Source organism: Varroa jacobsoni, unplaced genomic scaffold, assembly GCF_002532875.2.
Source record: "Varroa jacobsoni isolate VJ856 unplaced genomic scaffold, vjacob_1.0 scaffold_936, whole genome shotgun sequence".
Classification (NCBI taxonomy): domain Eukaryota; kingdom Metazoa; phylum Arthropoda; class Arachnida; order Mesostigmata; family Varroidae; genus Varroa; species Varroa jacobsoni.
In genome coordinates, this window is record NW_019213838.1 from 139,409 (window position 1) to 150,867 (window position 11,459).

At 40.4% G+C, this 11,459-nt stretch overlaps 1 protein-coding gene across 1 annotated transcript; it reads left to right on the top strand.

Annotated features, from left to right (window-relative positions):
• Positions 1–6,455: 6,455 nt before the first annotated feature.
• On the top strand, positions 6,456–10,153 carry LOC111265144 (uncharacterized). Its single transcript, XM_022841562.2, has 4 exons — positions 6,456–6,778; positions 7,176–7,505; positions 8,332–8,594; positions 9,370–10,153. Exons 1-4 carry the CDS (start codon positions 6,742–6,744, stop codon positions 9,649–9,651), a joined length of 912 nt encoding a protein of 303 aa, XP_022697297.1. The 5' UTR covers positions 6,456–6,741; the 3' UTR covers positions 9,652–10,153.
• The last annotated feature ends 1,306 nt before the right edge of the window (positions 10,154–11,459 follow it).

Sequence of the window (11,459 nt, forward strand, 5' to 3'; positions counted from 1 at the left end):
GACACTTATTTTGCCCTCATGCAACGGTGCTTCTCGAATTGGCTAGCCATACTTTACCGATTCCTGCTAATGGAGCGTTCATTCGCATCACAGCTGTCTCTACTCTGCATGATTTTTTAGATGATTAACTCGTTTATGATATGGAATTTACAAACTTGTAACTTTCTGCTGAAACTGCAGTCATCACTGCGTAGCAGTAACTGTAGCCACTATGTTCGATTCATTCATATAGTTCGTTCTTTAGTAAATATACTGCTTTTTATAGTGCATATAATAAAATATACACGGTATGTCTACGATCAAGGCATAGAACAGATGACTAAAAATACAAGCTCGCATAACTGAAATAAGAAGGCACAAGACGCTATTCTACCACTGTCGTTTTCAGGCATATGCTAGACCTAGAATCAATAAGCAAAGCTATCGAACAAAAGTAATGCATAGTAACTAAATACCATCATGCCATGACGATAAGTCGACCTAGCAAATCAAACGAGTACAGCTTCTATGCTACTTGTTCTAAACTGGGGCCGAATATGGGCAGGACCCAGTTTTGAATACAATCGAGGAAACTTCTCAGTGCGTTCAGCCGACAACGATTCAACGAATAACCTTGTTCATTCACTGACAATAGCGTTGAAAGGAATTTGTTTTTAACATTCAAAACGCTTCAGAAGTCGATCTAACTAGCGGCCATTTTGCAGTGGCCTACCTGTCAGACACCACCATCGAGAAGGTTCGGTTGTACCTTGCCTAATTGGGCAATTATTTCCATGCGCGTAAACCTCTAATGTTAATCAGCCTAACGTGTAGCAGCACACATGCTGGCTGTACTCAGTTTAACGCGTCTCGAATCTACCGGTATTATCAAATGATTTCTCCGGAGTAAGGGTTTTCATCAGCCAATAACGCCTTTAGAAAGGAACACGCAAGGATCGTCCACCTTCTTATAATATCTATACTCTCCTACACTGAGATACACTGGTATCCGGACTTTGCACATATAATGCCACGATAATTTCCTTATTTCGATAATCTCTTGATACTTACTGATTATCCTCTGTCTGTAAAACGAATGGCATTGACGCTGTCAACTGTGCGTTCCTTTTTGCCGGCGACAACCTGAAATGCCTCAGGATTTGCCCAGAACCGTCTTTAAGAGAGTCTGGTATAGATGCCAAAATGATTGTCAGCTTTCCAGAGATAGGCCTCAGTTTGTGCTTGGCTAGCCTTGTCTGTGCTTTTTTTAAGTTGACGAGTCTCCCTATCAAGTTCTACTAATCGTCGCGCGGGCTGCCCCCCTTCCCTTCAGGAAGTAACACGCAGGTACAGGAGGTGATCCGTCTGTCTCTGTTAATGAACTGTACGGCCAGCGGCGATAAGAAGGACTGAGGGTAACATTATTTTATAGATACGCTAATGTAAAAATAAGTGCTTGTGCATGCATGTCCCGATATTTAAAACGATAAAAAAAACAGTAATTTTGCACTCGGAATACGCACATAAGTATAACCATATAGCGCACTGGTCTTTACGACATGTAATTGTATCTATGACGCGCATAGCAAGATCAGCTAAAGTTCATCATATGGCAATCAAATTAGCCCAAGGCCTAAAAATGCTCGGCTTGTTTCATCAACTCCATACTTTAAACAAAAAACAAATAAAGAGACTTTGACTAAAAATTGAGTTATTATATTATTCAGTATGATGACAATGTGGAATGAGAAACATTGCGACATGAATGTTTCGAACAAACCCATAACCGAATCTTGCGTACGTGCACTTTTGCACGAGAGACACGTTGGCTGGGTTTACATATTTAGGCGCGAATCTTCCCAGCCCTCCGCTATAATACTTATTATGTATACACATTATGTTCTATTTGATATAATTTTACTACCTAATATCAAAATAAGCTCTAGCTTAAATGAGCTGCTGAACTGTGGAAATCTTGTGAGTGCCGCGTTCGTAACAGTTCGGAGACTTCGGATAGTTAAGAGCAAGGATAATTTATCCATTGACATACGTTAAAAGCTACCTATTGTTTTTGATTATGACATGATCTTTATGTATTTGATTTAGACATAATTTTCCTTTAAGCTCCCACATATGTTTCACGTAACTGTTACTAGCGCTATTACAGCTTATTGTCGCAGTGCTACGTTGTGAAGCGGATGCTACTTCACATCCGCGCAGATCAGAGCCATACAAAATTAGTACTAATAATAATGCGTACCTGTCTAACGTAACATGCCACCGTACTCTGTCAACTGTCAGATGAAAGCGATGCAACTCGTTTCCAACATAGCGCCGGGACGGACACGTTTCCCGCAGGAATTAAAAATATGAACCCTTCAATGACGTGATACCGCATCCCCTGAGTGGGTGGACACCAAAGGCCATTTGCCGGCCATTGTCGATCATTTCGTAAAAGGTTTATCAATTGCAGGAACCTCACGTATCTGCGCTACGAAAATTTGATTGGTCTGTAGTTTTTTTTTGAATTGACATTCAAGGTGAAGTGCCTATTTTACTGAACTCTGGAAAAAGAAGACCCGGTTTCATTTTTTTTAATTTATTTTCCTTTTGTCCTATTAATTTACATACAAAAGTTAGGGCTGAGTGTTATTCTAGTAGACAGGGTCTGGACATCTGTCGAAAATGGTGCGGCTGTTCCTCGTTATAACATAATGTCCTTTACGGACGCGAGCATGAACACAACGGAGCCTTTATATGACGTTGCATTCAGATGAAGTCCCGATGAGCGCGAAATTTTCTACAAGTGACTAGCACAGGTCGTTGAAGAAACGCTTGATCGAAACCATGTAGCATTGGTTTATACTCTGCGCGTACGATAATGTTGCAGAGCTCACTAATAAGCTAGTTTAAACATGTTTGTCGTTACATTGTGTCCGTATCTCACCCTGTGCGTTACAATTGAAAAAGGCTCTCTTTATTGGTAGTCCTTCCATACGTGTTGGTATGATGCACAACGACCAGACATGTCCTAAAATATGATATATAATTATATACTGTAAGGCCGTGGTGATGGCTGGCGATGAAAGGAACTCAGATGTGTTTTGTTCGATGGTAACTTGTCGTCATAAAGATATGAACAGAAACGCTTAACTATATATAGTCAAATATAGTGGAAAATGGGTCTGAGAACCCGTTCACTTCTTAAGTTTGGCTACATGCTGGCCCAGCGCGTACTTTGAACCACCATGAAGAGCAACCGAAATATTAGAAAGCTTAGCGCTGTTCTCGTCTGTAACGTAAAAATGGTTATTGAGAATTGTAGATATTCAGGTATGGCCGAAATGAACTTCCTCACATGGAGCTCTGCTGAAAAACCCATGTACACCTAGTAAGTATGGATCGCGCCCGTTGGGCTGTAGAAAGTATGCTTAGAGTATAAGAACAATTACAAATCAGCTCGTAAGAAACAACCGTTTGCGTCATAATAAGAAATAATTATTTAATTTACAAAAAAACCGAATGTTTATCTAGTATATTCGCCATATGGCTTAGAGAAGTCGTTCCAGATTTACCGCATTTCTTTAATTGAACCTGCTTAGTTATATGAGTTCTTTATGCGTGTGTTCTTTTTTTCAGTTAGAACGAATCTAGAAATGCACAAATAGGTAACATTCGAACTGAATTTAAAAGTTATCTAAGTTGCGCTAGGTGTCACATACTAAGGAGGTCCTAACAGAATGTATCTGATTGCCTTCTCCATAGTAAACGTCGTTTCTCTACAGCGGTTTTCGGCTTCGGACGGGCAATGCCGACAACAGAGTGAATCTTCGAGCGCTTCAGTATTGCAGGCCGTTTGGATCCCTACAGTTGGTTAGATAGCGAATTTAGGCGGCCTAGAAAAAGGACATATTCCTTAGGGTCTGTAGAGCTCGTTTCGAGTCGTTGAACTAGTGGAGTGTGAGCGGTGTATTCTAAGTGATTATTCGTCCGTCGTTTAAATCTAACGAACCTATTATAGGGGCTGCTAATCAGACCTATTGCCGGCCTTGAGTGAGTGGCCTGGTCTTTTCGAACGTGCCACCTATGGAGATGAAGTCAATTTGTGCCACTGTCCACTCTAAGATCTTAAGCTTTATTCTATGTTTGATAAAGGTTCAATATATTGTATAATGGCTATTCAAATTAAGTATCTGGATCATGATAGCCTGCATAAAAATACGCCACATGCTCGAAGTACGAATTGCGTTCGTGTAAAACGTCTCCTGAAATCTATTTTCGATTTTGCACACGGTTGCCGTCGTGGTTTGGAAAGGAATTGCTTTTCGTGCGTAACAGCAGCCTCTTGTATAGAAAAACATTTAATTACCATTTCAGTTGATGTTAATTTTTATGAAGTTAACAATTAACTGAACTTAGTGATTAGCTCCGCACCCACGCAATTTGGTGTGTCTATAAACTACTCGGGGAAATCAGCATGGCAAGTAACGTTACGCCCAGTGACCGTCTGTCTGAACATCTCATAGGATTGCCCATAGCATAGAACATCCCAATAAATTAGACGGTTTCGTTTGTTTAAAAACCACCCATACAGATTCACTTGAACTCAAACAATGTAATGATATTTGATCGTTTTGAAGCCGTTGCCCATTGTGACAAAAAACGGCAATTCACAGGAGTTTTCAAAAAATTTACCTTTTTCTAGGGAGACTTTGAAGAGCTTATACACTGCAGTCGTTTCGCTAATGAATATAGAGGTTCATAGATCAGCACATCGTAATGTTATCATTAATAAGTGTTATGCGGTATATATACAACTCGCAATACTTTAGCTCAATGCAAGTAATATTACAGCCACGTAAAAACGTTTTTTTTACTGTTTCTATAGATACGGACCCGCAGAGCTGTGAAAACAGACATTAGACATTACTCTATAAGCGTCAAAGGATCGCTCTAGACAGTAAAATATTTTTATTAAGCTATAGAGTACTAGTTATAAGCGTAGTTATTCCTCAGACAATAGTAGAGGTTTTCTGTACGTTTTAATTAATTTTCAGCTGTAGTTATAAGTGATATAACGAATATATGCTTTCAGAGGAAATTTTATAGATCAACGATGGAACTAATTGGGCTCCATATCGTGTACAAGATCGTGTACGATTTTAAATTTGCGAAGGTAAGTAAAAATATTCCTACTGCAGCGCAATGACTTATCTACCGACGTGTTTCATCTGTGTGTCACATGAAATAGACTCAGTATGACCAAGTAGGTAATCTCTTTCAGCGGCAATATTGCGTGGATCAATGTCAATGACTTTTACAAGGAGCTTTCAGAAGTCACAAGAGAGATATTGCTTTGGCACTAGCTTCGGTACACCCATCACAGGTAGCATCGAGCCATAGCAGCAGCAGGTAAGTCTCAAAGGCGACGCTCACTTCGTCAAAGTCGTCGACAGTTCCTCATTTTGAAGTAATTCAAATATATTCCTTCTCCATTTCGGTCGGTCGCTATGAATACATCACTGGGGAGCATAATGGCTAAAATTGGCCCGTCGCCATATTCTATTGCTCATTAGTTCACGAGAACGCCAGCTCGTGAGTGTACTGGACTAAATCCAGGCTAGCTGTTAGATCATGACACATTGGGACGTTTTTTTTCTACATCTGTGCGGAGGGCATTACGTTACGCGAAACAAATTCATTGAGTACACTTGTTAGAAAAAATTAAGAGCTTTAATATGAGCTATAATATAGTAGGGAATATACATACATAACTGAAAGATCGAAAATGAAGAACGAGTTTCAAATTAAGTCTGCCAGCAACCTAAACATACAATAGGGTTGCTAATAAAAGTCTAAAAGCGAAAGCAGCTAAACTATTTTATAAGGGTTCAAACGGCAGACTGTATGCAGTACTCTGGTGGTTGATTGCAGTCTAATAATGTGGTCTTCTGGTAGGAGTCATTTTATCTCAAGTTTTCCTGTCCATAAGGTATAATAGCTCAGTCTGTACCCCAACGATTGATCACTGTGTTAGTATGTAGTATAGAATATTGTCAAAAATACCTGCACATCCCACATAATTTTAGCGGTATGCATGCCTTCACGTTTGTGCAGAACTCGATGACATAACATAACGGTATTCTCATTAAATCACAAAATATCGCCGTAACAGAGGGTTTGGTTGCTAATATGCGAGCCACATACGACAGCTCGGTTTACGGACCAACTCTTTAATGCGCAGAAGCACGATAAGTAAACGCAATCATTTGACCGACATTTGAATTTCGCGCGGCTTGCCTGCAGGAGATGGTCATAACTAATTCCGTAATTCTCATGCTTATACGTGTGCCTTCCAATCCATTCGGTAGCATTTGTATAATGTAATGAAGACTCGGCCGAGTTCTGAGACTTAGTAAAATTTGAAGAAAACCATGGGAAAGGGTAAAGAAAATTACTTATAAGGCTGGAGCTCCAACGCCACCTCAGTTGTTGCGAGGCGCATAGAGTACTTTGGGATTCTTTTACACCTGCACCACGTTTTCCTGCACAGAAGCCTTCCGGCGAAATTCTGGAGAGCTTCAACGATCAAACCTTGATTGGGCCTTTGGTTATACAGGTGGGAGAAAAGCAGTGAACGTTGTATGTGTATAGAAACGTAAAAACGCACACCAAAGAGAGAAGCTTGTTGAAAAACAAAAGTTAGTAGCGCGGCAAGTCCACGTCATCCGATATCCTTCGAATTTTGGAATACTTCTGCTTATGAAGATGCTTATCAGTTTTAGGACACCGCTTATGCGTAAGTATAGTTCTTTTGAATTTTTATTCCTTGAACTGATAATGAACTTTGGCAAGCAAGAAGTCGCCAACACTACAGGATGGCGCAGAAGTTACCTATGAGCTGGCTCCTTTGATGTAGGTTATACTTGCAACGCAAGGTATACATGTCTTCTGTTTACATATAGAAACATAGATGTAATATCGTCATCGTGTTTAGTTAAGCTAATCCTCTACTTATTGTCAGTCCCATAATATTACGTAACCGTATAAACCGAAACGTAACTTTGACGTTTCAATTTACTGCCACCAAACCATCCCCGAGCCACATGTTCGTCCACGTTCCGGAGAAGCTTTTCTGTATGGACACTCCAATTACACCTGGAGTAATGTCATTTATCCTTCATGTTCTATTCTAGTGATTACAGTGACAGCGGTGGCAACCGCAGACGCCGCAAGCATCAACCGCGATGCAGCCACAAACCGTGTTATTGAGTACGATGTTAGCGGGCGGGCACCTGATGAGGAAGTTGTGCCCGGAGGGCTGGAAACCGGCCTGGGTTTACAATTGCCAGCAGGAGCGGAGCTTGTGGTAGGAGATTACGTGCAGACTACGTTCAGCTGTGAAGACGAGCAACATCAGAAGTACGGCTATTACGCCGATGTCGATAACAACTGCAAAGTGTTTCATGTCTGCAATCCCATACGAAGCCCCAGCTCGAGCCCGCAGCACCTACAACAGTATCCAGGTGTGTTGACTTGTGCCTGTGTAAACACCAAATTTAAACACGGAGTGTATATTTCCTAGAAGATGACCGAAAAGAGTAACAGTTTTGTGTAGTTTAGCTAGTTAATTTCCTCACATGATATCCACCTTTATCTCTGAAGTTTCATATAATTTTACAAATAATTGGTTTCATAAGCCAGCTTTAAAACAGTCAAGGCAGAAGTTCGTCTACCTCGAAGAAAGCAAATGCCGTAGGAGGTCAATAAGTGACAACTTTGCCAATGGAAAGGATACCGTGATAAGGCTTAAAGCAGAGAAACCAGCCAACCATATGACGATTGACAGGTGTTGACATTTTTTTTTTAACTATTGCTTACATTCCGACATGAAACATGGTAATGGTTATTCTTTACGGAAATTAATGGTGTGTTTATGCGACTTCTTCCAAAGGCGGGCATGTTGCCCTAGCTGTTACACTACGCAAAAAGCTCGATTCTTTTGGGCGTTTTGATCAACAAAAAACATAACGATTTCACTATCTACATAAGGATGAACATGTGCGAGTTATGACGAGCTGTTTCAATCAAAAATCGGCCAAAGATGCCCCTCTCTCGTTTCACGGGCGCAAAGGAGCTCCAAATTGAAATTTTAGTTCATTTATATAATTGTACCTTAATTAACATAAAATAATGACTAAACGACACATAAAATATGAAACGTTCAAATAGACAGATTTCAACATGTACAGCTTTTAAAAAGAAGTAATGATTAGAAATAAACAACCATTGCTTCCGCTTGCACATACCGTAAACCAATTACAGTACGACATAATCTGTGAGATTTTTCAGATGTGAACGTGCTACAATATTCATTTTATTGTGGTAACGGGACAGTATTTGATCAGTTTTCGATGACATGTGCGTTTGAGGATGACGCAATACCGTGTAACAACTCGCCGGAATTTTTCTATCTCAATGATAATCTTGGCATTGAGGATGCGCCTCTGCTGACCGATAACGATATCGCTAGAAAAATGGCTCTCATCGAGGCTTCTCGTGGACAACAGTCGACCCAGACTGAAGCCTCTCCAACTCAACCACCCGTCGATGAGGTAAAGGTTTTCGTTCACATATAGCTAAAAATCATTATATCAGTCATATCTTGCTACTTCACATTTAAAAAGAAAACGTACTTTTGCAAAAAAAACACCTAATGCAATGGAATTGCTTTTGATCTAGATGCAGTTACCTGAACTGATCCACTTAGTGCGGATCGTGATACGTTAACGTAAAAAACGTCGTTTATTTAAAAAAAATGTAAAGAGGATAGAACAATGTAGATTAGAGTGAAATACAAGATATCTAATCTAGAAGATTCTGAACGTTAATAGGATCTTGGACGGCCGTTACAATCTCATGGGTTTCGATTTTGGAAATTGCCCTTACTATAGGTAGGAATCTGACGATGGGTAGGTATCCGGCAACTGTATTCGTTCAGCGCATTTTGCTAACAGGCACAGATCGTTGAAGAAACACCTGACCCTAAGCAATTTAAAATCTATTACCCTCATAAACTCAATAGTTTTCCACGTACATGCTATTAGATGTCCTGCTTAATCTCAACCTTTTTTTTTTTTAAACACTATTTAATCAAACGTATTTCATAGAAACAATATTTGTTAAGCAATAATAATAATTATTATTATTACTACTGCAGTGTTATCCGTTTAAGTGAACTTTCTGCTTGACCAAGAACATTTGAAATACATACGCTTCATCGACTGCTTACTTTCGGTCGAACTTATTGAACCGTACAGTATATTAATGCTCCCCAGTTCCTTAGGTAAATATGAATTCGATTATAATCCCTTAATGATCATGCTTTAGGTGGTATCAGGCTCGGATGAAAGTACGCTTTCTACAAAGGCACCGTTCCGTGCTCAAACACCATCGTATGGCAAACGCCACTCCCCGCCACAGGCAAAGAGGCCCTTGGATTCACCCCAACAAAAACAAACTAAACCATCACCACAGCAACAGCAATCGCAGTCAAAGAGGCCAGCTCACCAGCCAAAGTACTCTACGGTGTCAACGGTACAGCCATCAACGCACACCGGCAAGGATCAAACCACTATCGCCAACACCAGTATCACAACGTCAATATCTTAATCGGGTTACAAATAATGACAGTCTCTATGGCGATTTTTTCTCGTGCGAAAATTGCAATGGAAAGCGCACACAATATCGCCTATGAAGACTATAAAAGCAAAGACCTATTAAAAGCAAACTAATGCCACAGGCATGGTCGAGCTTGAGGTTAGGAGGCGCTATCAAAGGCGTCTATTTGATCGCGCAGGTTACGCCCCCTCGTGTGCAATGAGCTTCAGATCCACCGAAGACAAGACTTCCGCCTATTTCGCATTGAAAACCCTGTATCTACTAGAGGTAGCTATTTATACTATCGAGTCGACCGTAAGAGAATATGTGAATATGAAAAAAACAGAGTATTTTTTGTTGGCTTGCATCTGTGGCAACTCGGAAGGTTTGATGGACACCGGGAACTGTTTGCCCGGTGGCGTGTCGTAAATGAGCAGAATCCAGGCAGTACCAAACGCTGCCGAAGATGTAGAAACAATAATAATAATAAAGTAACGTGTATCGATAAACGAGAGCTTTGACTACTTCAGGTAAAATCGGGCTTGGATCTCTGCAATACTAGACTTCACAGAAAAGCTTTGGAAACACACACGTGTCACAAATGACACTACGTATTAATTGTACAGAAGAGATTTATTTAGTTCCTATTTTTAGTAGCGCTGTATAAAATTGGTCGTTCGTGCGCCAACTCGCTGAAAATTGTGTTCGTTGAATCTTGTAGTTTTCTGCTTCTACATACAATCAGAAAAGCCAATTTGTGTGCATTAATGAGAGTTTCTGCTCTCGAGAAACGTCAATTTTTGGAATAGATTTGTCACTCCGAAGCTGTCGTTAGTGGCTCTTTGCGCCAGCAAACCTTAGCGATGTCACAGTATTTGCCGTCATTTGCTGTCACTTTCCGTAAAAAGAGGCTTCTCCATTTTTGTTTACGTTCTTCTGTGGTGATCTTTCGTTCGACCAGCAATCAGCGTTGCTCATAAAATGATTTGCTTAAAGTTCCGCTGTTGATATCGTGTCACATCCAGATTCGGTGCGTAATGTCGAACTAAATTCTGATTACCTCGAACTGTGTCTGAGCAAACAACTCAACTGCTCCACTTAACTTGAAAATACTTTGCACGGGAGTAGCTGTGACTGGGTTCGTCAAGTGTCTTGGACGACAATTTCCCTTCACACGTTGAGGTGTGATTGTCCGAAGAAGAAAACTGTTAGGGAAAATCGAGCCGATAGAGATTCCTGTTGAGTTTAAAATTTATGGAATAGCCGGATATGTTTATGGTATAGAAATAGCGTACATGTTTATTTTCCTAAGTAAGTTGAAAAAACGACGTTTTGCTTTCGTGCATGTGGAGACACATGCATGTGGCTTGTTCAATATTTTGAAAAGCATCTTTGAGGCTCATCACAATCTATTCATGAAGTTCGTGTAGATCAGTGCACGTAGTTGACTCTGCAATTTACTCTAAGGTCCTACTAAGAAAGTAATCAGAGACGTGACTAGAAGATTCGAAGAGATCGTACGAAGGTTACTTCAGAGAATTCCATTAGAACGAACACCAATACTTTTATAGGGCGTTTCAAGGCGTCCGGGTTAATCTTGGTAGCATCGCTAGATATGGCCTCTGAACTGTGCCACGATTGACAGCCAAGATAACTGCATTTTTTCATCAAAAACCGTAGGCCTGCATCACTTTCGCTCGGAAACTCCTAACCGTCAGTTAATGGGAGAAACAAACACAAAACCGATGACAATCGTCAAAACACAGCCATGTTCTGACAGTATAGAAATATTTAAGACACTATATCTTCCTTCGTACACG

Excerpts from the sequence above, each read along its gene's own strand:
- LOC111265144 (XM_022841562.2), top strand. The coding sequence starts at position 6,742 with ATGAAGATGCTTATCAGTTTTAGGACACCGCTTATGC. Across the intron at positions 6,779-7,175 it reads TTTTAGGACACCGCTTATGC|TGATTACAGTGACAGCGGTG; the intron begins GTAAGTATAGTT and ends GTTCTATTCTAG. Across the intron at positions 8,595-9,369 it reads CTCAACCACCCGTCGATGAG|GTGGTATCAGGCTCGGATGA; the intron begins GTAAAGGTTTTC and ends ATCATGCTTTAG.